Source organism: Engystomops pustulosus, chromosome 3 (genome assembly GCF_040894005.1).
Source record: "Engystomops pustulosus chromosome 3, aEngPut4.maternal, whole genome shotgun sequence".
Classification (NCBI taxonomy): domain Eukaryota; kingdom Metazoa; phylum Chordata; class Amphibia; order Anura; family Leptodactylidae; genus Engystomops; species Engystomops pustulosus.
Genome location: NC_092413.1, coordinates 6,617,596 through 6,642,654, shown reverse-complemented (window position 1 = coordinate 6,642,654; position 25,059 = coordinate 6,617,596). Strand labels below are relative to the sequence as shown.

General features: G+C 48.9%; 2 protein-coding genes across 5 annotated transcripts in view; one reads left to right on the top strand and one right to left on the bottom strand.

The window, feature by feature from the left end:
- LOC140120861 (uncharacterized) overlaps positions 1–7,787 on the top strand; it is a 71,022-nt gene extending 63,235 nt beyond the window's left edge. For 2 of the 3 annotated variants that reach the window (XM_072139860.1, XM_072139859.1), the window contains 2 exons: positions 4,829–4,871; positions 5,783–7,787. In XM_072139860.1, coding sequence (XP_071995961.1) covers positions 4,829–4,871; positions 5,783–7,740 — 2,001 coding nt within the window. In that variant the 3' untranslated portion in view covers positions 7,741–7,787. The remainder of the gene's footprint in view (positions 1–4,828; positions 4,872–5,782) is intronic. The other variant, XM_072139862.1, reaches the window with a different exon arrangement.
- Positions 7,788–12,897: 5,110 nt separating this feature from the next.
- Positions 12,898–24,151, bottom strand: LOC140120877 (uncharacterized). 2 transcript variants are annotated; one of them, XM_072139897.1, is made up of 6 exons: positions 23,692–23,862; positions 23,241–23,553; positions 23,076–23,164; positions 22,483–22,579; positions 19,813–20,408; positions 12,912–14,255 (listed from the first exon to the last, which is right to left on the bottom strand). In XM_072139897.1, exons 2-6 carry the CDS (start codon positions 23,323–23,325, stop codon positions 13,575–13,577), a joined length of 1,548 nt encoding a protein of 515 aa, XP_071995998.1. In that variant the 5' UTR covers positions 23,326–23,553; positions 23,692–23,862; the 3' UTR covers positions 12,912–13,574. The 2 variants fall into 2 exon arrangements, with proteins under 2 accessions (XP_071995996.1, XP_071995998.1); XM_072139895.1 differs by lacking the exons at positions 19,813–20,408; positions 22,483–22,579; positions 23,076–23,164 and adding exons at positions 14,758–14,815; positions 15,111–15,208 and having other exon boundaries at positions 12,898–14,596; positions 23,692–24,151.
- Between the last annotated feature and the right edge of the window lie 908 nt (positions 24,152–25,059).

Genomic DNA, 25,059 nt, shown 5'->3' with positions numbered 1-25,059 from the left:
GTCAAAGGAATCTCCACCATTGCGTTTACAATCACCAAAGTATAGACTAGGTTTTGAGTCAAAAATTTCACCCCATGCTTTCCAAAATACACTTATTAACCACCACATACAAGAGCAGCAGTTTGCCAGCCATAGTCTGGTTTGCAGGACTGATAGTGGATGTCAGCCATAGTCTGGTCAGGGGGAGTGATAGTGGATGTCAGCCATAGTCTGGTCAGGGGGAGTGATAGTGGATATTAGCCATAGTCTGGTCAGTGGGAGTGATAGTGGATGTCAGCCATAGTCTGGTCAGGGGGAGTGATAGTGGATATTAGCCATAGTCTGGTCAGGGTGAGTGATAGTGGATATTAGCCATAGTCTGGTCAGGGGGAGTGATAGTGGATATTAGCCATAGTCTGGTCAGGGGGAGTGATAGTGGATGTCAGCCATAGTCTGGTCAGGGGGAGTGATAGTGGATGTCAGCCATAGTCTGGTCAGGGGGAGTGATAGTGGATGTCAGACATAGTCTGGTCAGGGGGAGTGATAGTGGATTTTAGCCATAGTCTGGTCAGAGGGAGTGATAGTGGATATTAGCCATAGTCTGGTCAGGGGGAGTGATAGTGGATATTAGCCATAGTCTGGTCAGGGGGAGTGATAGTGGATGTCAGCCAAAGTCTGGTCAGGGGGAGTGATAGTGGATATTAGCCATAGTCTGGTCAGGGGGAGTGATAGTGGATGTCAGCCATAGTCTGGTCAGGGGGAGTGATAGTGGATGTCAGCCATAGTCTGGTCAGGGGGAGTGATAGTGGATGTCAGCCATAGTCTGGTCAGGGGGAGTGATAGTGGATATTAGCCATAGTCTGGTCAGGGGAGTGATAGTGGATGTCAGCCATAGTCTGGTCAGGGGGAGTGATAGTGGATGTCAGCCATAGTCTGGTCAGGGGGAGTGATAGTGGATGTCAGCCATAGTCTGGTCAGGGGGAGTGATAGTGGATGTCAGCTATAGTCTGGTCAGGGGGAGTGATAGTGGATGTCAGCCATAGTCTGGTCAGGGGGAGTGATAGTGGATGTCAGCCATAGTCTGGTCAGGGGGAGTGATAGTGGATGTCAGCCATAGTCTGGTCAGGGGGAGTGATAGTGGATGTCAGCCATAGTCTGGTCAGGGGGAGTGATAGTGGATGTCAGCCATAGTCTGGTCAGGGGGAGTGATAGTGGATATTAGCCATAGTCTGGTCAGGAGGAGTGATAGTGGATGTCAGCCATAGTCTGGTCAGGGGGAGTGATAGTGGATGTTAGCCATAGTCTGGTCAGGGGGAGTGATAGTGGATATCAGACATAGTCTGGTCTACGGGAATTATATTGGATTTAGCCACCCTTCTACAAAAACCTTCTACAAAAATGTTAGTGCGACGTCTGTTCACGCCGCAATGCATCCGCTATATCAATTCATTAAAACCGCGGCTGGGATGGGATTTTTGCCATTAACACTAATAATGCAGAAGAGAGGGGAGACATTCCTATCACCTGAACACAACCGAGTAGTTTCTAAAATACATTTTCCCCAAATACCTTCTTTCGTTAGACATGGAAAGAGACCAGCAAAAATCACCACCGTTTACTGTATCACAGGTGATCATGTCGGGTATTAGGGAAAGTGTCACGGGTGGACCCGCGACCCATTAATTGGCGCTGGCCATATTGCCCAAATCTATATAAGCCTGCCTCTTCCTGCTAGCCCTGCCGGATCTTTGTGCCTCACAGCCTTAGAGAAAGCTCTGTTGCGATTTGCCTGCGTTCCAGTGTCTCCTGCGTGTCTGACTCCCTCAGTTTCCTGTGTTGCCTGACTACCTCCGTGTTCCAGTGTCCCTCCGTATTGCTGTCGTGAGTTCTGTGTTCCCGTACCCTTCTGCTTGGACCTCCTGTTGCTGACCCCGGTTTGGATTCTGACGTTGCATCTCTGCCGCCTGCCCTGACCCTGTGCCTGGACTGTGACCTCGAGCTTGACTGCTGTTTCTGTACCTCAACCTTGGCCGCCACTGCAGACAAGTCACGCCTGAGGAACGACCTGGTGGTACCATGCCGCAGCTTGTCTAACCCGCTTTGCGGCGGGCTCTGGTGAAAACCGGGTGCCACTTAGACTCCGGTCCCAGGTAGTGGCTTGAGTCATCGTCAGCAGTGGTCCAGCGGATCCACATCCCACAAGCCTGACAGAAAGACTCAACGAGCAATAATCGTTTTATTGAATGAGCTTGTAATTACAGTCCAAGTCAATGCTGTACATACAGCGTGTATTGTGTCGCAGCACGGACTGAAACGCAGCACAGAATAGAGTAACCCCTTACCACACTGGGCGCGTCAGCGTGTATGAAAAGGGCTCACGGGCCGAGGTGTTTGCTGCACTGCGCCCAAATATCTGAAATGCCACATATCTAGCCATTTTGCAACACATAAGAAATTTAAGATAAGTGATCATACAGTCCCCAAAATCATAGCAAAGAAAACGTTATGTCATCCCGCAAAAAAAAACGACGCCCTACGCAGCTCCATACACTAAAGTATGACCACGTTATTGGCCTCAGGCATGAGGCAAAATGAAGAATTTCTTTTTTTCAAAAGATTTTAATTTTTTAAACAATCCACTAAAACATAATAAAACCTTCATACATTTGCCATCTCCGTGATCGTACCGACCCAAAGACTAAAGGGGAGGTGTCACTGGGAGCACACAGTGAAAGACATAAAAACAGAGCCCACAAAAAAATGGCACAAATTTCTTTTTTGGCAATTTCACTGCATTCATATTTTCTTTCCAGCTTCCCAGTACATGGCACGGAATATAAAATACCATCATACAGTTCTGTAAAGTTATGGATTTTTGAAGTAGGGAGTGATAAAAATAGAAACGCAAAATCGAAAGAGGGCATCGGCAGGAAGGGGTTAAGTTTCATTCCGATCGTTTATAGTATGAGGAGTCGCAGTCTGCGCCAAGTCTGCAGACCACAATGAAACGCTGTCGCTGTCAAGTCCCCGAGAGACGTCAGATCAGGAGGACGACCCTCCAACATCTCCGTCTCGTCACAACCACTAATCTGTAGATCTTATATACTAGTGACTGCAGGACCTGTGATGACGTCATAGTCATGTGATCAGTCTCATGAGGGGAGGAGTAAAACAGTGTAGATTTCTCACTTACTGTCATGTGACCAGTGTGATGTCATCCAAGGTCCTTTATACCATCTACCCGATGTATATATCTGATCACATGACATCACCGCAGGTCCTGTAGCCTCTAAGAGGTCCTGTGCAGGTCAGTGAATGGTCGGGGTGTGTGTGACTTGTACTCAGGGTCGTCTTGTTGTTGTCATCTGCTTCATGGAGTTTTAGGTTGTGGGTTTCCTATAGTGTAGCTGTTATATAGACTCCAGCCAGCAGGAGGCAGCACCCGGTGTAAATAGTCTGTGATTTCATATTGTTGAGAGAATTGGGAGACCTCCAGGACCCGTGTAGTGTCTGATTGTTCCCAATACACGTAGTAATGTACAGGGGGCAGCGCCGGCGCTCTGACCGCTCTGTGACTACTTTCTGGAGGTGCAGATCATATAATGGAGAGCGGCTACTCCTTCAAAAACTGCATCTGAAAACCTGAACATGTAGACGCAGCCTAACAGGTCAGTAAGAGCCAGAATGAATAAAAGATTACAGATGGGAAAACTGGAGATAAGGGTTTTACTTATATCCATCTACTACATATAACTGACCCGATATCACAGCTCGAATTCCAGAAATCCATTATCTCCTGCTGTAATCAGCCTTTACCTACTCCAGGTTCTCCTAATGACCTCTACAGAACCTTGTACTGGACCGTCCATCAGCGACCCAGCAGGGATGGAGCAGGACAGAACCACGGCTGCCCGGATCCTGGACCTCACCCTAGAGATCATCTACTGGATAACTGGAGAGGTGAGAGTCTCCCAGGACACGGCTCTTATCTCTAGGAATACAACAGGGAAATGACTGGAGAGGTGAAGGATTCTTAGGATCTATGTAGTGATCAGTGTCTCCCCATACACAGGATTACACAGTAGTGAAGAAGTCGTCTGGTGAGTGTGTGACCCCCCGTGTATCAGGAGGATGGACCCAGAGCCCCATCACCCAGCCTCCACCTCATTCACTGATACATGAGCAGAAGATCCTAGAACTTACCTCCAGGATCACTGAGCTGCTGAGCGGAGAGGTGAGCGCTGCCGGGAATGCTGGGACATTATATAATAACACAAGGGAGGGGTCCGGGTGATGACTGTGTCATTGTGTGTGTCAGGTTCCTATAAGGTGTCAGGATGTGGCTGTCTATTTCTCCATGGAGGAGTGGGAGTATGTAGAAGGACACAAGGACCTGTACAAGGAGGTCATGATGGAGGACCACCAGCCCCTCACATCACCAGGTAAGAGGAGACCTTCCCTGATTGTAGAGGAGAGTCAGCCAGATTCCCCCATCATCTGCTCATCACATGTAGACAATGTATCAGTCACTGTGTTATTTCCTATAGATGGATCCAGTAGGAGAGATCCACCAGAGAGATGTCCCCGTCCTCCAGATTCCCAGGACTGGCCAGGAATAAAGCAGGAGGTCCCAGCGGATCATCAGGTAGGAGAAGCTGAGATTAATGTGAGGTGGCTCTCGGAGCCCTCTCAGTGGACACTTGGCTGTTCCCCCAGCGTAGGGTTCACCAGACATGGCCTCCTCCTGTAGTCCCAGGCCACACTCAATGTAGTTTGAAAGTGCCACATTGTGGGCTTCAATGACTTGAATATTGATCCTGTTATTTTCTCATCTCTCTGATCCTTACAGGGAAGGTGTGGAGGACTAGAAGCTCCATCAGTGTCAGTGGAAGGTAAGATCCATCTTGTCTCTAATTATGAATATAATTGTGTGGGGTGAGACGTTCTCTGTGACCGCAACATAGATGGAAGAGGTTACAATGCTGGAGCCATAGCACAGGACCTGCTGAGATCCATCTTCAACCTAGATACGAAATGAGGTCCATCTCCAGCCTGGATATGGGATACGCCGGGGTATGGAGGATATAGGTTGTGTATGGCATCAGATGAAACTGCTAAGCCTGTAGATTGCTCATGCACATAGGTCGCCTGATAGTCCCATATATATTAGTGATAAATCAGGTGACCAGGAATTGTTATAATCCGGAGAAGATATTCTTGGGGAACTTTCTTGGTGTTTGTATTATATTGCAGCTGAAAGTTCAGCTTTTAGAGGAGACACATGGCCACAGAATGTCCTGCACATATCACTAAGCTGTTAGTGTCTATTATATCACTACTAGGGTTGACTGACTGTAGCATGGCTCCCCACATCATCACACCAGCAGGAGGCAGTGTTTTCTCCTTAAAGATTTATTTCACATTACCTGCTCCCTTCCAGTAGTTTGTGGTGAGTCCTGCAGGAGAGCAGCTGCAGCCTGTGTGCCTGTGCCTGTAGTCCACACCATCCCCCTCCCTTCCTGCCTGCTCAATGCGCATTAACCGGAACTGTATGAGTGTGGAGAAGAAGAGGCTGAAGCTGGAACATACAGGCCTCAGCTGCCCCCTTGGGACTCAATACATACTGCTAGCAGGGAGTCAGATAATGTGCATTAAAATTATATAAAGTACTGAAATGATTCAGAGTGCTGGCATTTTTAGCATAGCACCGGCTATTGGAACCTGTCACCAGCTAAATATGACATTCCTGGTGACAGGTTCACTTTAAGTTTATTTTGTAGGTTAACAGTTTTTTTTTTCCCAGGTGAAAACTGGACAATAGAACATCTCCTCTTATCTCCGTATCATGAAGTAGAAGATCATTACATCACACAGGATAATCCAATATCTCCTAATGTCCCCTCCGTCCCTCACAGCAGAGATCCATCCACTGACACCACCGGTGACCGGGAGCCTTCATCCAGTCACTCACTGATTGGAAATCCTTTAACTTTACATCAGGAAATATCTCTGGAAGAAGAATCAGATCTCTCTCTGCAGAGGAACATTTCTAAATACAGAAGCAAATTTTCATGTTCTGAATGTGGGAAAAGTTTCAGCCTCAAATCGAGTCTTGTGAAGCATCAGAGAATTCACACGGGGGAGAAACCATTTTCATGTCCTCAATGTGGGAAATGTTTTCGCCAGAAATGTAACATGATGGAACATCAACAAATTCACACAGGAGAGAAGCCGTTTTCATGTTCAGAATGTGGAAAGTGTTTTAGTAAAAAATCTGTTCTTGTTAACCATGAGAGAGCTCACAGAGGGGAGAAACCATTTTCATGTCCTGAGTGTGGGAAATGTTTTATCCAGAAATGTAGTATGATGGAACATCAACGAACTCACACAGGAGAGAAGCCATTTTCATGTCCTGAGTGTGGGAAATGTTACAGCCAAAAATCAATCCTTGTTAAACATCAGAGAACACACGGAGCAAGGAAACTATTTTCATGTCAGGAATGTGGGAAAGGTTTTAGTCAGAAATCACTTCTTGTTGAACATAAGAAAAGTCACAGAGAGGAGAAGATATTTTCCTGTCCTGAAGGTCCGAAATGTTTCAACCAGAAATCACTTCTTGTTGAACATTCAAGATCTCATAGAGAGGAGAAGCCGTTCTCATGTTCTGAACGTGGGCAACATTTTAGTGAGGAATCAAATCTTATGGAACATGAGAGAACTCACACAGGAGGGAAGCCATTTTCATGTTCAGAATGTGGAAAGTGTTTTAGTCATAAATCCGTTCTTGTTAAACATGAGAGAACTCACAGAGGGGAGAAGCCATTTTCATGTCCCGAATGTGGAAAATACTTTAGTCAGAAATCAAATCTTACAGAACATAGGAGAACTCACACAGGAGAGAAGCCATTTTCATGTTCAGAATGTGGAAAGTGTTTCAGTCATAAATCTGTTCTTCTTAACCATGAGAGAACTCACACAGGGGAGAAGCCATTTTCATGTCCTGAGTGTGGGAAATGTTACACCCAGAAATCAAATCTTATGGAACATCAACGACTTCACACGGGGGAGAAGCCATATTCATGTTCAGAATGCGGAAAAAATTTTAGTTATAAATCGGTTTTTGTTAAACATGAGAGAGTCCACCGAGGGGAGAAGCCGTTTTCATGTCCCGAGTGTATGAAATGTTTTAGTATAAAAAAAAATCTTGTAGAACATCTAAAAATTCACACAGGGGAGAAGCCGTTTTCATGCACCGAATGCAACAAAAGATTCACCCAAAAAGCAAGTCTTCACAAGCATTTAAGGATTCACACGGGGGAGAAACCATTTTCGTGTTCGGATTGCGGGAAACGTTTTACCTGTAAGACGAGTTTTCTGCATCATATGAAAACGCACTCCGGGGAGAAGCCGTTCACGTGTCATCATTGTGGGAAATGTTTTATTCAGAAATCGACACTTGTGCAGCATCAGAGAACTCACACGGGGGAGAAACCATTTTCGTGCCTTGAATGCGGGAAGAGCTTTAGTCACAAGTCGGTTTTCGCTAACCATCAGAAAATACACCGAGGGGAGAAGCCATTTTCGTGTTCTGAATGTGGGAAGTGTTTTGGTCAGAAATCAAACCTCACCGAACATCTACGAGTTCACACCGGGGAGAAGCCATTTTCATGTGGAGAATGCGGAAAACGGTTTAGTTACAGATCTGTTTTTGTTAAACATCAGAAAATTCATGACAGGGAAAAGGCCGTTTTTATGTCCTGAAATGTTTGGGCATGAAATAAATCTTGTTGAGGGCCGCAGAACATTTTTATGTTCCTGTTTAACATAAAAAATCTCATATAGAGAAGAAGACTTCATGTTCAGACTAGAAAAAGTTGTAAGTGTATGGAGGGCCTACTGGCTAATGACGATTTGTGATGTATAAATGGACCCTTTGAGGACCCATATCATAAGAAGACCAAACACCAAGGTCTTTTAAATAAACCTATTCCAATAGACCTGTCTCTGCGTGTATATGTACCCTGTTCTCACCACGCCGCCCCCTACATATATATAGAACTTCCTGTTCAAACTCCTAATGGTGTCCTCCTATCACTCAGTGATGATCGGTGTAAGATTCCAGAGCATGAGTGGGGATTCTCTGAGCAGATACTTCATGATCCCTCTAGTGCTGTGAGATGCTATGAGCTGACAATGTGCTTAGATTATCAGGCTACAGGGTTATATACACTTTCATTTACCTTATGAACGTTCATTAGTATCTGACACATAGAAAGAGAGATGAGAAAGATCAGAGGTGATGAGATCCATGAGATGCATATTACACACAATGACACTCTCCAGCTCTTGCACATGTCAGCTACACACGCACACTATCAGATCTGCTGCATCTCCCTCCACGTCCCCGGATAAAGAAATTATTTTCCTGTAGCTTGTACTCCTTACGCTGTCTACATGCCGGCAGGAAGTCAGTGTCTGTGTATCAATCAGTGAGAGCTCGTCCTGTACTGCAAGGGGAGGGGCCGCGGCAGAGAGACAGAGACAAGCTCTGTGAAGCCTCAGACAAGATGGCTGCCGACCCTAAAGTCAGAAGATTCAGGGTTGTGTCTATGGCAACTGCAATTGTGTACACCAGGACTGATACAGACAGGTGGGACTTATATCTGTGAAATGCTGGATTTTTGGTAATAACAGTGAATTAGAGAATTTGTTATTTTGTTATCCTGAGTACATGTAAGAAACTTGTCTTCGTGGGAGGAAAACCCCCAGGTCTATGTGGGAAGATGCGGCTGAAATAAGGCATTTAGTTGCTGTCAAGATGGAGAAGTATTATGGAAGCTCAGGACTTCCCAGGATCCGGGAAGTGTGACCCAAAATAGAAGACTCTACATTGTCCATGGTAGTCCAATAAGGATGAATAGAAGGGAACAGCCAAGAACATGTGGTACCCTCAGGTGTATCAGGACAGATAGGGCAGGTGTGTGATACCAAAAACAACTTACCCTGAGCGGGGAGGAGCAGCAGAAATAGCGGATGTCCCGGAAATTCACTTGAGAATCATAGGCCTGAGCAGAGAGACCTGAAATAATTGGGAATTCCGGGAGTCGGAGGAATATACAGAACTTGTAAGATACACAAATGATTTGTAGTCACTTCATACAGACCGAAAGAGGTAAAACCCCCCCGACCCGTCTCACTACAGAACGGAGGATGTGGCCCATTACATCCGTGTTATACTGTACACCATTACATGTATATGACGCTGCACATCCTCCACAGGCGGGGCTCAGGTAAGAAATGTCCGCGGAGGGGACTGCCTGACAGTATATACATCAGTGTATAAGGACACCCGACTTACAGACAACCCATAGTTACAGACAGACCCCTCTGACCTCTGGTGACCTCTGTGGATGTTACTATAGTCCCAGGCTGCAATGATCAGCTGTAAGGTGTCTGTAATGAAGCTTTATTGATAATCCTCGGTCCCATTACAGCAAAAAATGTTTAAACTCCAATTGTTACTGGGGCCCAATTTTTTTTTGTCTGGATCTACAATTATAAAATATAGAGTTTTGACTTACATATAAATTCAACTTAAGAACAAACCTCCGGACCCTATCTTGTACGTAACCCGGGGACTGCCTGTATAATTATATCACTAATATAGATATAAATGTGATGTATGTGCTGTATGTATGTACATGGTACTGTATGTGTGTGTCCCCACGTCTTCCCCTCTCTTTCACAGACTGCTCCCCATGTTCTCCCCTCACATACAGACTGCTCCCCATGTACCTCTCCCTCTCTCACACAGACTGCTCCCCATGTACCTCTCCCTCTCTCACACAGACTGCTCCCAATGTACCTCTCCCTCTCTCACACAGACTGCTCCCCATGTCTTCCCCTCACATACAGACTGCTCCCCCTGTCCCCCCCCCTCACACAGAGACTGCTCCCCATGTCTTCCCCTCACACAGACTGCTCCCCATTTCTTCCCCTCACATACAGACTGCTCCCCATGTCTTCCCCTCACACACAGACTGCTCCCCATGTCTTCCCCTCACATACAGACTGCTCCCCATGTCTTCCCCTCACACAGACTGCTCCCCATGTCTTCCCCTCACATACAGACTGCTCCCCCTGTCCCCCCCCCTCACACAGACTGCTCCCCATGTCTTCCCCTCACACACAGACTGCTCCCCATGTCTTCCCCTCACACAGACTGCTCCCCATGTCTTCCCCTCACACACAGACTGCTCCCCATGTCTTCCCCTCACATACAGACTGCTCCGCCTGTCCCCCCCCCCCCACACGGACTGCTCCCCCTGTCCCCCTCCCTCCCTCACACAGACTGCTCCCCATGTCCCCCTCCCTCTCTCTCACAGACTGCTCCCCATGTCCCCCTCCCTCTCTTACACAGACTGCTCCCCATGCCCCCTTTCACACAGACTGCTCCCCGTGTCCTCCCCTCTCTTTCACACAGACTGCTCCCCATGTCCCCCTCCCTCTTTCTCAAAGACTGCTCCCCGTGTCCTCCCCTCTCTTTCACACAGACTGCTCCACATGTCCCCCTCCCTCTCTCTCACAGACTGCTCCCCATGTCCCTCTGCAACATCCCCCACCGGGGCCTAGACTTTTCCTGGGGCCTGGAGGCAGCCGGGGCCCCGAATACCGGAGTGGCTTGCGGCCTAGGCACGCTAGTGTCATGGTGCTTGGTATGGGGACCGGAGGGCTGTCCTACAGCCTGGCAGGTCTCCAGCAGGTGGTGTGTGCAAGAAATGATATGGAGGGAGAGGCTGATGCAGTAGTTCTCCCTGGGGCAACCCTTAGAGTCTGTAGTCCTTGATGGTGATAGAGCCATAGCAGGGACCAGACGGAGGCAATGTTGTGCATAAAAGTAACTTACAGTTCTTTATTCAAACCAACAGCAGCAACAAGCCAAACGATTCTGTACAAAGGCAGTACTGGAGTGATCTTGGAGAGGGAACCTCAGGAGTTGGGTCACCAGCCTGGATGCAGGGGCAGGCTGGGATGTAGCTGTGTCCAATGCTGGAAGCTGCAGCCTTGTCCTGTTTGTCCTGTGTCACTCTGTCTGTAGTGGCTGAGGCCTAGGAGCTTCTCATGTGGTGAGAACTGGGCCTGAGAGATCTGCTCTCTCTGAAGTTTCTGGAACTCTCCTCTGTGGAGAGCTGGGTCTGAAGAGACTGACTCCTCCCCTGACTAAGGGTTTAGTTAATCCCTGGTCAAGTGGTCTCCTCCTCCAATCACACTCCAGTTACAATAGTGGAACATCATTGGATGATAACATTAACAATCTTAACCCTTGCCTATCCAGGCAGAATCTACCGCTGCTCAATTACCTCTATATGTACTAGTAATAAAAGGGTTAAAAGGGTTAATTCGCAACTACTCCTCTGCCATGCGCATTGGCAGGGACATTGCACCTCCCTCTCTCACACAGACTGCTTCACATGTCCCTCTCTCTCACACAGACTGCTCCACATGTCCCCCTCCCTCTCTCTCACAGACTGCTCGACATGGTCTCCCCTCACATACAGACTGCTCCCCATGTCCCTCCCTCTCTCACAGACTGCTCCCCATGTCCCCCTCCCTCTCTCTCACAGACTGCTCCCCATGTCCTCCTCCATCTCTCTCACAGACTGCTCCCCATGTCCCCCTCCCTCTCTCTCACAGACTGCTCGACATGGTCTCCCCTCACATACAGACTGCTCCCCATGTCCCTCCCTCTCACACAGACTGCTCCCCATGTCCCCCTCCCTCTCTCTCACAGACTGCTCCCCATGTCCCTCCCTCTCTGACTGCTCCCCATGTCCCTCCCTCTCTCTCACAGACTGCTCCCCATGTCCACCTCCCTCTCTCTCACAGACTGCTCCCCATGTCCCTCCCTCTCTCAGACTGCTCCCCATGTCCCTCCCTCTCTCACAGACTGCTCCCCATGTCCCTCCCTCTCTCTCACAGACTGCTCCCCATGTCCCTCCCTCTCTCACACAGACTGCTCCCCATGTCCCCCTCTCTCACACAGACTGCTCCCCATGTCCCTCCCTCTCTCACAGACTGCTCCCCATGTCCCTCCCTCTCTCACACAGACTGCTCCCCATGTCCCCCTCTCTCACACAGACTGCTCCCCATGTCCCCCTCCCTCACACAGACTGCTCCCCATGTCCCCCTCCCTCTCTCACAGACTGCTCCCCATGTCCCTCCCTCTCTCTCACAGACTGCTCCCCATGTCCTCCTCCCTCTCTCTCACAGACTGCTCCCCATGTCCCCCTCCCTCTCTCTCACAGACTGCTCCCCATATCCCTCCCTCTCTCAGACTGCTCCCCATGTCCCTCCCTCTCTCACAGACTGCTCCCCATGTCCCCCTCTCTCACACAGACTGCTCCCCATGTCTCCCTCTCTCACACAGACTGCTCCCCATGTACCCCTCCCTCTCTCTCACAGACTGCTCCCCATGTCCCTCCCTCTCTCACAGACTGCTCCCCATGTCCCTCCCTCTCTCTCACAGACTGCTCCCCATGTCCCTCCCTCTCTCTCACAGACTGCTCCCCATGTCCCTCCCTCTCTCTCACAGACTGCTCCCCATGTCCCCCTCTCTCACACAGACTGCTCCCCATGTCCCCCTCCCTCTCTCTCACAGACTGCTCCCCATGTCCCTCCCTCTCTCTCACAGACTGCTCCCCATGTCCTCCTCCCTCTCTCTCACAGACTGCTCCCCATGTCCTCCTCCCTCTCTCTCACAGACTGCTCCCCATGTCCCTCCCTCTCTCAGACTGCTCCCCATGTCCCTCCCTCTCTCTCACAGACTGCTCCCCATGTCCTCCTCCCTCTCTCTCACAGACTGCTCCCCATGTCCCTCCCTCTCTCACAGACTGCTCCCCATGTCCTCCTCCCTCACAAAGACTGCTCCCCATGTCCCTCTCTCACACAGACTGCCCCCCATGTTTCTCTCTAACGTGGCCATCTCATGGAGACCCTCCCTCAGGTACCTGAAGACTGTGAAGTATAAAGTGCAAGACGGAATTTTATAGACTGTGCAGAGGAGGGGACATGGATGATGCAAGGATATATGATGCAAGGAGTCTTTCCTCCCTGCAAAATATCACCCTGTGAACTGGGGAAACATTGTGCCTATTGTAAAGAAGCTGAAGGTTGTGCATCATCAGAGCCTCAACTATGAGAATGATTCCACCAAGGTTTGGTGATGGTGACGACTGTAGTGTGGCCATAGATGAAATCGGAAAGTATTTTTTCCTGTTACTATGTAGTAAACTGCTTATACCTCAAAGTGGATCAACAATATAAGACTGCAGACTGGACTCAATGGAAAGGTTTTTGTTTTTTTCACAAGGAACCTACATTGGGAACGCACTTTAAATTGGATGAGAATTTCACAAACCAATGAAAACAATTCTGAGATGTAAGTTCAGGTGTCACTGTGACTTTTAATAACACTTATTATGCCTATTTTTAAATATAGATAAAAATAAGCTCCGCAAGGGGTTTGTGTAGACACCATTAGGCATCAAGTCCTTCATTGAAGTCCCACACCTGTAACTTTGTCTTCAATCGGAACGTTATAATATCTTATCCCTTATGTGAAGTCTCTGATGTTTGAGAAGACCCGATTTCTGGCTAAAATGTTTCCCACATTCCAAGCATGGAAATGGCTTCTCCCCCGTGTGGCTTCTTAGATGTTCTATAAGACTCGATTTCAGACCGAAACATTTGGCACATTCAGGACATGAGAACGGTTTCGCCTCAGAGTGAGTTCTCAAATGTTGACTAAAACTCAACCTATGAGCAAAACATTTCCCACATTGTGGGCATGAAAATGGCTTCTCCCCCGTGTGAATTCGTTGATGCTTTACAAGACTCGATTTATGGCCGAAACATGTGCCGCATTCTGAACACGAAAATGGTTTCTCTCCAGTGTGAATTCTTAGATGGACCAGAAGATTTGACTTCAGACTAAAACATTTCCCACACTCCGAACACGAAAATGGCTTCTCCCCTCTGTGAGTTCTCCTGTGTTTAACAAGAATCGAATTCTGGCCAAAACATCTCCCACATTCTGGACATGAAAACGGCTTCTCCCCTGTGTGAATTCTCAGATGATCCACAAGACTGGATTTCAGACTAAAACATTTCGCACATTCAGGACATGAATATGGCTTCTCCCCGCTGTGAGTTCTCTGATGTTTCGCAAGAGCCGATTTTTGACCGAAACATTTCCCGCATTCTTGACATGAAAATGGCTTTTCCTCTGTGCTCATTCCCAACTTATGTTTAGTAAACCCCAATTTGTGGCCTAAAAGACTCCCAAGTTCTGAATGTGAAAACTGCCTGCCGTCTCTGTGAAGTCTTTCTGGTAGAGAAAGATCAGAAACTTTTTGAAAATGTTCCCCATATTCATATAGTTCAGATCTTGGTTCCCCAATCAGTGATTGACTAGATGAAGGCTCCTCGTGATCATCGTGATCAGTGGATAGATCTCTGCCGTAGAGCGCTGAGGGCATATTTGTGGAATAGTTGTCTTCTACTTCATGATAGGGAGATAAAAGGAGATGTCCATAGGAGTCGCTGATCCCGTCTTCACCTAAAAATTATACAAATATTGTCTGAGCTTCTGGAACAAGATGAATAATGTGGGATGGAGCATTGTCCCTCCAGGACCAGATGTGGTCATATAGTATATAGAAAATAAATCCACAATATAAAAGTAAAAAGTCATCAATACTCAACATCTACAGCTCTTACCAATCACTGACGCTGAGATGGGGTTTTCCAGTCCATAGAAGAATCCACCACATTGTTCCTGGAAGGATCACACGTTGTAGACATAAGAAAAAAGGATAATTAACTCTTGTTAACTATTGATGGTAAAAAAAAATCTCCACTTGACCTAAAAGGTGTAGAATCTATTCGTATGGTGAGACGACATGGTCAACATTCAACAAAGTATTTCACATATCAACATTACATATCCTAAATATCTTATTCCTGCCTAATTGTTTAGTAACATCACAGCCTTTTATAAACTCCACGGCTGGAAACATTTAGTAGAAACCTACAGTCTATAGAGGTTATAAAGATATCCCAGCTGCACCTACCTGATGATCTGGTGAGACATATAATTCATCCTCTGGCCAGTCCTGGGAATCTGGAGGACGGGGACATCTCTCTGGTGGATCTCTCCTACTGGATCCATCTATAGGAAATAACACAGTGACTGATACATTGTCTACATGTGATGAGCAGATGATGGGGGAATCTGGCTGACTCTCCTCTACAATCAGGGAAGGTCTCCTCTTACCTGGTGATGTGAGGGGCTGGTGGTCCTCCATCATGACCTCCTTGTACAGGTCCTTGTGTCCTTCTACATACTCCCACTCCTCCATGGAGAAATAGACAGCCACATCCTGACATCTTATAGGAACCTGACACACACAATGACACAGTCATCCCCCGGAGCCCTCCCTTGTGTTATTATATCATGTCCCAGCATTCCCGGCAGCGCTCACCTCTCCGCTCAGCAGCTCAGTGATCCTGGAGGTAAGTTCTAGGATCTTCTGCTCATGTATCAGTGAATGAGGTGGAGGCTGGGTGATGGGGCTCTGGGTCCATCCTCCTGATACACGGGGGGTCACACACTCACCAGACGACTTCTTCACTACTGTGTAATCCTGTGTATGGGGAGACACTGATCACTACATAGATCCTAAGAATCCTTCACCTCTCCAGTCATTTCCCTGTTGTATTCCTAGAGATAAGAGCCGTGTCCTGGGAGACTCTCACCTCTCCAGTTATCCAGTAGATGATCTCTAGGGTGAGGTCCAGGATCCGGGCAGCCATGGTTCTGTCCTGCTCCATCCCTGCTGGGTCACTGATGGGAAGGTCCATCATTTTGTAAACTATGGTCCTGTATCAAAAGAACATTGGAGAAACAAGTAGGACAGGACTGCAGCAGGATAAAGGTCTAATGAATTGGTAACTATAAAGACTAATAACAGACATTGGACATTGGATCAGGACCCTCACTCTTTCGTCATTCTAAAAAAAGTGTCAATTTGCAATCAAAATAAATTGGCAATGATAAATCCCCCCCCCCCCACCTGTATTAAAGGGGTTGTCCAGGGTTTTAAAAGCAGCTGCACGCGTGACCTGATGGGGAGTGTATGATAATCAACATGAGCTCCATCTATTTCTATACAGCGGATTTGCAATACCACTACACACCATGGTCCAGTGTGGTGGTGCTGTTTTTGGAAGAAATCCTCCTTGGTTTTCGAACTCTTGAACAACCCCTTTAAGTTCCTTATTGCGTGTGTTGAAGGATCTATTCTGCTTCCCCTTCGGTCATGAAAAATATATCTCAATAGCCCAAGATACTAATAATGGTGGCCCAAAGGAAGGGGATCTTCTGTACACAAAACTCTAAGAGAATTTACAGGAGATGTCATAATTCTCATCAATAACAGAAGAGCGGCCAGGAAACTTAATTCAGATACAACTTTAAAATATTTTCTAAAAGTCCCACACACCCCGACCAATCACTGACCTGTACAGAACCTTCCGGTATATATACAGTCATGTGATCAGTTACAAGGTGGGTGTAGGACCTTAAATGACATCACGCTGGTCATATGACAGGAAATGGTCCTACACTCCTCCCCTCATGTGACTCATCACATGACTATGACATCATCACAGGTCCTGTAGTCACCAGTATATAAGAGCTACAGATCAGTCGTCGTGACTGGACCTCATCGTCCTCCCGATGTCGTTGTTAAGGGGAAAACCATCGACACAGATTTTAAAACGTTTTCATGATTTTTCGGTTGAAGTCGCTTTCAAAACTAGAACTTTCTAGTGTTTAATTCCGTACATAAATTCTCACTTTGTTCGGCCGCTATCAATCGACCCATCGATCCAGGGATGCAGCACATTCTTTGTACTGCAAGAAAATCTTTAAAGGGGTTGTCCCACTGTTAAAAATCTACCTGCCGGGTTGGGGTTTTATAAGAAAAAATCGAAAACGTGTACTCACCTTCGTTGTCCCTCCCGGTGTTCAAACAGGGCGGTCTACTCCAGGATGCCAGAGAACGCTACTGGGAATGTCACGGGTAGTCCCGCGACCCATATCTCGGGCTCACCTGTGCACCGTGTGCCCCTCTGCGCCACAGCTACTCGCCCGTCCTCGCTCCTGCTTCCAGGTCCTCAGCCGTGCGCACGCGTCCCCGTTAACTGGCGCTGGCCTTACCCAGAATCCTATTTGATCCTGCCTCTCCTTGCACACCCTGCCGGATCTTTGCATTATATGCCATTGAAAAAGCTGTGACCTGTGTGTTGACCTCCTGGTGTGACCCCTGACCTCGCTCCTTCGCTGCCAGCCCTGACTCTTGCTCTGTACCTGACCTTGAATCATTGCCGCCTGCCTTGAGCACCTGCCTGTCCTGACTACGAGATTACCTGCCGATTCTGTACCTCGACCTTGGCTGCCACCACGGGCAAGTAGCACCTGTGGAACGACCTGGTGGCACCACACCGCAGCAAGACCATGCTGCTTTGTGGCGGGCTCTGGTGAAGACCAGGTGCCACTTATATTCCGGTCCCAGGTGTCGGCTTGTGTCATCGTCCGCGGTGGTCCAGGGGGTTCACTAACTCTGAGCCTTGAAAGGGAATATTCCAAAATCTGCTCATACTACCAGAATAGTATAAGCTGATTCATACCTACATCAGTGCAAGATCTGCCTATATTTAGTCCATTTGATCCAATGCTTGACTTTTTAATGGGAAATTTTGGATTAACTTGTGAATCCAGTGTGGAAAAAAATATTTAGTCGCCACCAATTATGCAAGTTCTCCCACTTAGAGAGATGAGAGAGGCCGGTAAGTGACACCATAGGTAGAACCTCAACTATGAGAGACACAATGAGAAAATAAATCCAGAAAATCACACTGCTGCTGGTGTGTTGGCCCAGTCCTCCAGGCAGATCTCCTCTAGAGCAGTGATGTTTTGGGGCTGTCACTGGGGAACATGGACTTTCATCTCCCTCCTAAGGTTTTCTGTGGAGTGAGATGTGTAGACTGGCGAGACCACTCCAGGACCTAGAAACGCTTCTTATGCAGCTGCTCCTGCGTTGCCCTGGCGGTGTGCTGGGGAGAGGACCAATACACAGCTCACATGAGGAGGCATCCAGGATAGGACACAACCAGGTGAGGTACTGTCCACAATGGGGATGAGAAAGTTAGGATGAACCAAGATTTTCAGAAAGAATCGTCCTACTCAATCAACCACACCCCCCATATTGGCCCCAAGGTTGGTACACACTGCTGCTGGTATGTTGTTCCATTCCACCATACAGTTCTCCTCTAGAGCTAGGGATGTTTTGGGGAACATGGACTTTCAACTTCCTTCAAAGGTTTTCTATGTGTAGACTGCGAGACCACTCCAGGACCTGTAAATCTTTCCTATGAAGTGGCTCCTGCGTTGTCGTGTTGATGCTGTGGATCATTGTCCTGCTGAAAGACCCGGCCGCATTTCATCTTCATCGCTCTCGCCGATGGAAGGAGGTTTGCATGATACACGGCCCCATTAATTATTGCATGTACATGGATCAGTCGTCCTGGTCCCTTGCCAGAAAATCAGCCCTTCGTCATGATGTTGCCCCCCCACCCCCCATGCTTTACAGTAGGTAGGTGATCTTTGTATGGAACTCAGCAGTCACTCTCCTCCAAACATGACAAGTTGTGGTTCTGGAATTTTTGCTCACAGTTATTGTGATCATTTTGACCCCAGGGGGGTGAAATCTTGCGTGGAGCCCCTGATGGAAAGAGATTTTCAGGGTCTTGTATGTCTTCCATTCTCTAATTATTGCTCCAACAAGTGCTGCCTATTGCTGATTCAGTCTTCACAGCCTGGTACAGGGACACCATTCTGTCTGGTGTCCTTCGAAAGCTCTTTGGTCTTCGCCATAGTGGAGTTTAGAGGACCGAGGAGCCATTACTACAAGTAATAAAGGGGGGGGGGGTTAAGGGCGGGGTTAAGTGAGCCGGTTCACATTGTTTGCGAACGACACATCACTACACTACAGCCCCTCCTATTCAGCAGAGCTCAGAGATGTAAACAAAGATCCACAAAGAGTCTGCACACAGAACAAAAGTAAGTAGCAGGACTGCTGAATCAATTGATGAACATTCAGGGATTATCCTCAAGGCAACTTATATAAAAGAGGGGCCATCCCCTTCCGGGGCTCTAGCCTGGCCCTACTGTCCTGTTCATCTGAAACTGAATTGGACAGAACCGACAACATGAATTACTATCATACTTTGCATTTAGTGGGTCTCAATCAGAGACAATAGACCAATTAAGATTCTACATATAAATAAAAAGGGAAATTTAAAAAAAAACTCACTAAATAACATGTTTTATCCATAATTTTTTTTTACTACAAATGTAGGTAAAACATTTCCCAAAGTGTGAACATAACTTTATCATTTCTCACATGTGTGAATTCTCTCCTATATAGTAAGATTTCAGGGTAAAACACTTCCCACATTCAGGATGTGATACTGGCCCTGACCCTGAGGGACCTGCATGAAGGACACAATCTGATTTACTGGTAAAATATTTCCCACCTGCTGCAAATAGACAACTGGTGCCTTTTGTCCAGTGTGAACGCTCATGTGTGAATTCTCGACTAAGGGCGGCTCCGGTTGTGGAGGTGGAACCACCCTCTTCCCTGTGTCACTCGTAATATGTGACTCTGAGGGAACTTTTTGATGCCCATCACACAAACATCTCCCACACACTGTGCACGCAAATGGCCGCTTCGCTGTGTGAGTTCTCTTATGTTTAACGAAATGTGATTGTACACTAAATCTTCTCCCGCATTCTGAGCATGAAAAGGGCTTCTCCCCCGTGTGAATTCTCTCATGTGTAACCAGATCCGATTTCCTGTTGAAACCTTTCCCACATTCAGGACACTGGAACGGCTTCTCTCCTGTGTGGCTTCTCTCATGTCTTAGAAGACTCGACTTTTGGTTATACCGTTTCTCACAGTGTGAACATGAATACGGCATCTTCCCCGTGTGAACTCTTTGATGTAAAATGAGAGATTTTTCAAAGACGAAACTTTTTTCACATTCTGAACATTTAAATCTCCTTAGCGGATAGGGATCTCTACAACCTTCACATGTTCTGGGAGTTTTATCTCTAGGAATATTTTGTGATGGATCTGAAGACTGGACTTGTGTAGGATGATCAGACGACAGATCTGTGCTGTGAAGGGCTGGGGGCACATCGGGGGGAGGGTTAGGCTCTTCATGTGGTTCTGGTTTCATATCACAATCCTCTGTTATAAGACCTGAAGATATGAGTCGTCCCTCCGAGCTCTCAGCAATGACATCTGCTGAATAGAACATGGACTGGATTATTTGTCAAAATATAACTTTTAGCAATCTCTCCGTCTGAAGAAAAAAAAAATGGCTTAACCTCAGAGGAGAACAGGCATCTCTACTAAGAGTTGTGAATGTGTGGAATAGCTGAACTTAGGAGCAGAGGGCAGAAGCGACGCCAGAGAGCTCAGGAGCGGAGCGCAGAAGCGACGCCAGAGAGCTCAGGAGCGGAGCGCAGAAGCGACGCCAGAGAGCTCAGGAGCGGAGCGCAGAAGCGACGCCAGAGAGCTCAGGAGCGGAGCGCAGAAGCGACGCCAGAGAGCTCAGGAGCGGAGCGCAGAAGCGACGCCAGAGAGCTCAGGAGCGGAGCGCAGAAGCGACGCCAGAGAGCTCAGGAGCGGAGCGCAGAAGCGACGCCAGAGAGCTCAGGAGCGGAGCGCAGAAGCGACGCCAGAGAGCTCAGGAGCGGAGCGCAGAAGCGACGCCAGAGAGCTCAGGAGCGGAGCGCAGAAGCGACGCCAGAGAGCTCAGGAGCGGAGCGCAGAAGCGACGCCAGAGAGCTCAGGAGCGGAGCGCAGAAGCGACGCCAGAGAGCTCAGGAGCGGAGCGCAGAAGCGACGCCAGAGAGCTCAGGAGCAGAGCGCAGAAGCGACGCCAGAGAGCTCAGGAGCAGAGCGCAGAAGCGACGCCAGAGAGCTCAGGAGCAGAGCGCAGAAGCGACGCCAGAGAGCTCAGGAGCAGAGCGCAGAAGCGACGCCAGAGAGCTCAGGAGCAGAGCGCAGAAGCGACGCCAGAGAGCTCAGGAGCAGAGCGCAGAAGCGACGCCAGAGAGCTCAGGAGCAGAGCGCAGAAGCGACGCCAGAGAGCTCAGGAGCAGAGCGCAGAAGCGACGCCAGAGAGCTCAGGAGCAGAGCGCAGAAGCGACGCCAGAGAGCTCAGGAGCAGAGCGCAGAAGCGACGCCAGAGAGCTCAGGAGCAGAGCGCAGAAGCGACGCCAGAGAGCTCAGGAGCAGAGCGCAGAAGCGACGCCAGAGAGCTCAGGAGCAGAGCTCAGGAGCAGAGCGCAGAAGCGACGCCAGAGAGCTCAGGAGCAGAGCGCAGAAGCGACGGCAGAGAGCTCAGGAGCAGAGCGCAGAAGCGACGGCAGAGAGCTCAGGAGCAGAGCGCAGAAGCGACGGCAGAGAGCTCAGGAGCAGATCGCAGAAGCGACGGCAGAGAGCTCAGGAGCAGAGCGCAGAAGCGACGGCAGAGAGCTCAGGAGCAGAGCGCAGAAGCGACGGCAGAGAGCTCAGGAGCAGAGCGCAGAAGCAAAGGCAGAGAGCTCGGAAGCAGAGGGCAAAAGCGATGGCAGAGAGCTCAGGAGCAGAGCGCAGAAGCAAAGGCAGAGAGCTCAGGAGCAGAGGGCAGAAGTGACGACAGAGAGCTCAGGAGCAGAGGGCAGAAGTGACGACAGAGAGTTCAGGAGCAGAGGGCAGAAGCCACGGCAGAGAGTTCAGGAGCAGAGCGCAGAAATAACGGCAGAAAGTTCAGGAGCAGAGGGCAGAAGCGATGGCAGAGAGCTCAGGAGCAGAGCGCAGAAGCGACGGCAGAGAGCTCTGGAGCAGAGCGCAGAAGCGACGGCAGAGAGCTCAGGATCAGAGCGCAGAAGCGACGGCAGAGAGCTCCGGAGCAGAGGGCAGAAGCGACGGCAGACAGCTCTGGAGCAGAGCGCAGAAGCGACGGCAGACAGCTCTGGAGCAGAGCGCAGAAGCGACGGCAGAGAGCTCAGGATCAGAGCGCAGAAGCGACGGCAGAGAGCTCCGGAGCAGAGGGCAGAAGCGATAGCAGAGAGCTCCGGAGCAGAGGGCAGAAGCGATGGCAGAGAGATCAGAAGCAGAGCGCAGAAGCGATAGCAGAGAGATCAGAAGCAGAGGGCAGAAGCGACGGCAGAAAGCTCAGGAGCAGAGGGCAGAAGCCACGGCAGAGAGTTCAGGAGCAGAGCACAGAAGTGAAGGCAGAGAGCTCAGGAGCAGAAGTGACGGCAAAGAGCAAAGAGACCTTCCTTAGTTATGTCTATTAGTTAAGGTCTATGTGGTGGTCACTTACCTGGGGGGTTATCTGTAGGGATGTCCTCCTTACTCTCTCGAATGCCCCTCGCACCTGCTTCTTCTTCTACCGTTACCACATAAACAATATTCAGATCCTGAGTAAAAATGAAATAAACATTGGGAAAGTCCTATGAAGCAGGATATGTCCCCAGAAAGGACCAGGTATGAGGAACACGACCTCCAGCCTCAGGCAGAGCGGCCAACCTACTCGCACTGCCGTAACTCCCACCACTTTTACTGACGGAAGACGCACAGGATCTACGTTCTACAATCTGTGACTTTCTAAGCCAACGAGCAGCGGAGGAGGAAACCAACCCCTTCCCTTCCTTGTATTGTGCTCCCACACTTCACAAATCCTTGGAGATAGTCACCTCCTGGACCTGTTTTCATGGACTTACTATCCATAAGTGGAGGGTGTCCTTCCTGTAGTCCATTCTGAAGACATTCCGGTCACAACTTTGGTCAGATTTAACCCAGACATTTCTAACTTCATCATTAAACATATACTTGTTGGACTGGACATCCCAGATATCATAGGGACTAACCCATCCACCTGATCATCATCTACAGCTCCTGCAGGATTATATCTACCTGATCCTCCATGGGATCTTCTTCTGGACAATCCTGTGGAAGAAGAGGACGGGAACATCTCTCCGCTGATATCTCCTCATTGTATAGATCTGTAGGAAACATCCAGAGACTGAATTCATTCTGTACTGACAGATAATGATCAGACGTGTGGATATAATCTATTACCTGGTGATGTGAGGGGCTGGTGGTCCTTCATCATGACCTCCTTGTACAGGTCCTTGTGTCCTTCTACATACTCCCACTCCTCCATGGAGAAATAGACAGCCACATCCTGACATCTTATAGGAACCTGACACACACAATGACACAGTCATCCCCCGGACCCCTCCCTTGTGTTATTATATAATGTCCCAGCATTCCCGGCAGTGCTCACCTCTCCGCTCAGCAGCTCAGTGATCCTGGAGGTAAGTTCTAGGATCTTCTGCTTATTGATGTTCTCATGTTGAGGTCTACAAGTCGTCTTCATTACTGTGTAATCCTGATTATGGAGACACAGATGGGACACGGGGATAAGAATGAGGTCATGTGACATCAGAGCTGTGCATTATGGGACATTTCTAGAAGACTGTGATTATTGGGGTCACTGAGTGCAGATAAGAAGGATGTGACCTCTCACCTCTCCTGTGACCTGGTAGAGGATCTCTAGGGTGAGGTCACAGATCATCTCCGCCATCTTGTCCCTGTTCCTCTCCATCCGGGACGAGTCGCTGATCTGGTAGGAACCTAATCTGAAAGAAGATGGAAAACCCCTCAAACCCCCAGAAATGTGATAGAAATGAGGAGAAGCTGAGGGAATATTCTGCATGGGGGGGGGGGGGTGAAATGATTGAAAAAAGTTAGGTTTCCATAAAATAAAACTTTTCCAATATACCTTGTCTGTATTAATTGCTCACAGATTTCTACATCTCTGCTTGCTGTCATTCTATAGGAAGCTTCTATGTTTACACTGGTCCCTGTCATGTGCATGGCTCATTATATCCCTGGTCATGTGATGTCACACAGGTGCACAGCTCATTATATCCCTGGTCATGTGATGTCACACAGGTGCACAGCTCATTATATCCCTGGTCATGTGATGTCACACAGGTGCACAGCTCATTATATCCCGGGTCATGTGATGTCACACAGGCCTCTCCCCCAAGTAATGATATGCCCTGCAGCAGCCTCCCCCCCCCAGTAATGATATGCACCACAGCAGCCTCCCCCCAAGCAATTATATGCCCTGCAGCAGCCTCCCCCCCCCCCAGTAATGATATGCCCTGCAGCAGCCTCTCCCCCAGTAATGATATGCCCTGCAGCAGCCTCTCCCCCAGTAATGATATGCCCTGCAGCAGCCTCTCCCCCAGTAATGATATGCACCACAGCAGCCTCTCCCCCAGTAATGATATGCACCACAGCAGCCTCCCCCCCAGTAATGATATGCCCTGCAGCAGCCTCTCCCCCAGTAATGATATGCCCTGCAGCAGCCTCCCCCCCAGTAATGATATGCCCTGCAGCAGCCTCCCCCCCAGTAATGATATGCCCTGCAGCAGCCTCTCCCCCAGTAATGATATGCCCTGCAGCAGCCTCTCCCCCAGTAATGATATGCCCTGCAGCAGCCTCCCCCCCAGTAATGATATGCCCTGCAGCAGCCTCTCCCCCAGTAATGATATGCCCTGCAGCAGCCTCCCCCCCAGTAATGATATGCACCACAGCAGCCTCCCCCCAGTAATGATATGCCCTGCAGCAGCCTCCCCCCCAGTAATGATATGCCCTGCAGCAGCCTCTCCCCCAGTAATGATATGCCCTGCAGCAGCCTCCCCCCCAGCAATGATATGCCCTGCAGCAGCCTCCCCCCCAGTAATGATATGCCCTGCAGCAGCCTCTCCCCCAGTAATGATATGCCCTGCAGCAGCCTCCCCCCAGTAATGATATGCCCTGCAGCAGCCTCCCCCCCAGTAATGATATGCCCTGCAGCAGCCTCCCCCCCAGTAATGATATGCCC

Coding starts and splice junctions, on each gene's coding strand:
- LOC140120877 (XM_072139897.1), bottom strand. CDS start 23,325: ATGGAGGAGTGGGAGTATGTAGAAGGACACAAGGACCTGTACAAGGAG. Junction 23,165..23,240: donor CCAGCCCCTCACATCACCAG/GTAATAGATTAT, acceptor TGTTTCCTACAG/ATCTATACAATGAGGAGATA. Junction 20,409..22,482: donor CCCTACAGATAACCCCCCAG/GTAAGTGACCAC, acceptor TCTATTCAGCAG/ATGTCATTGCTGAGAGCTCG.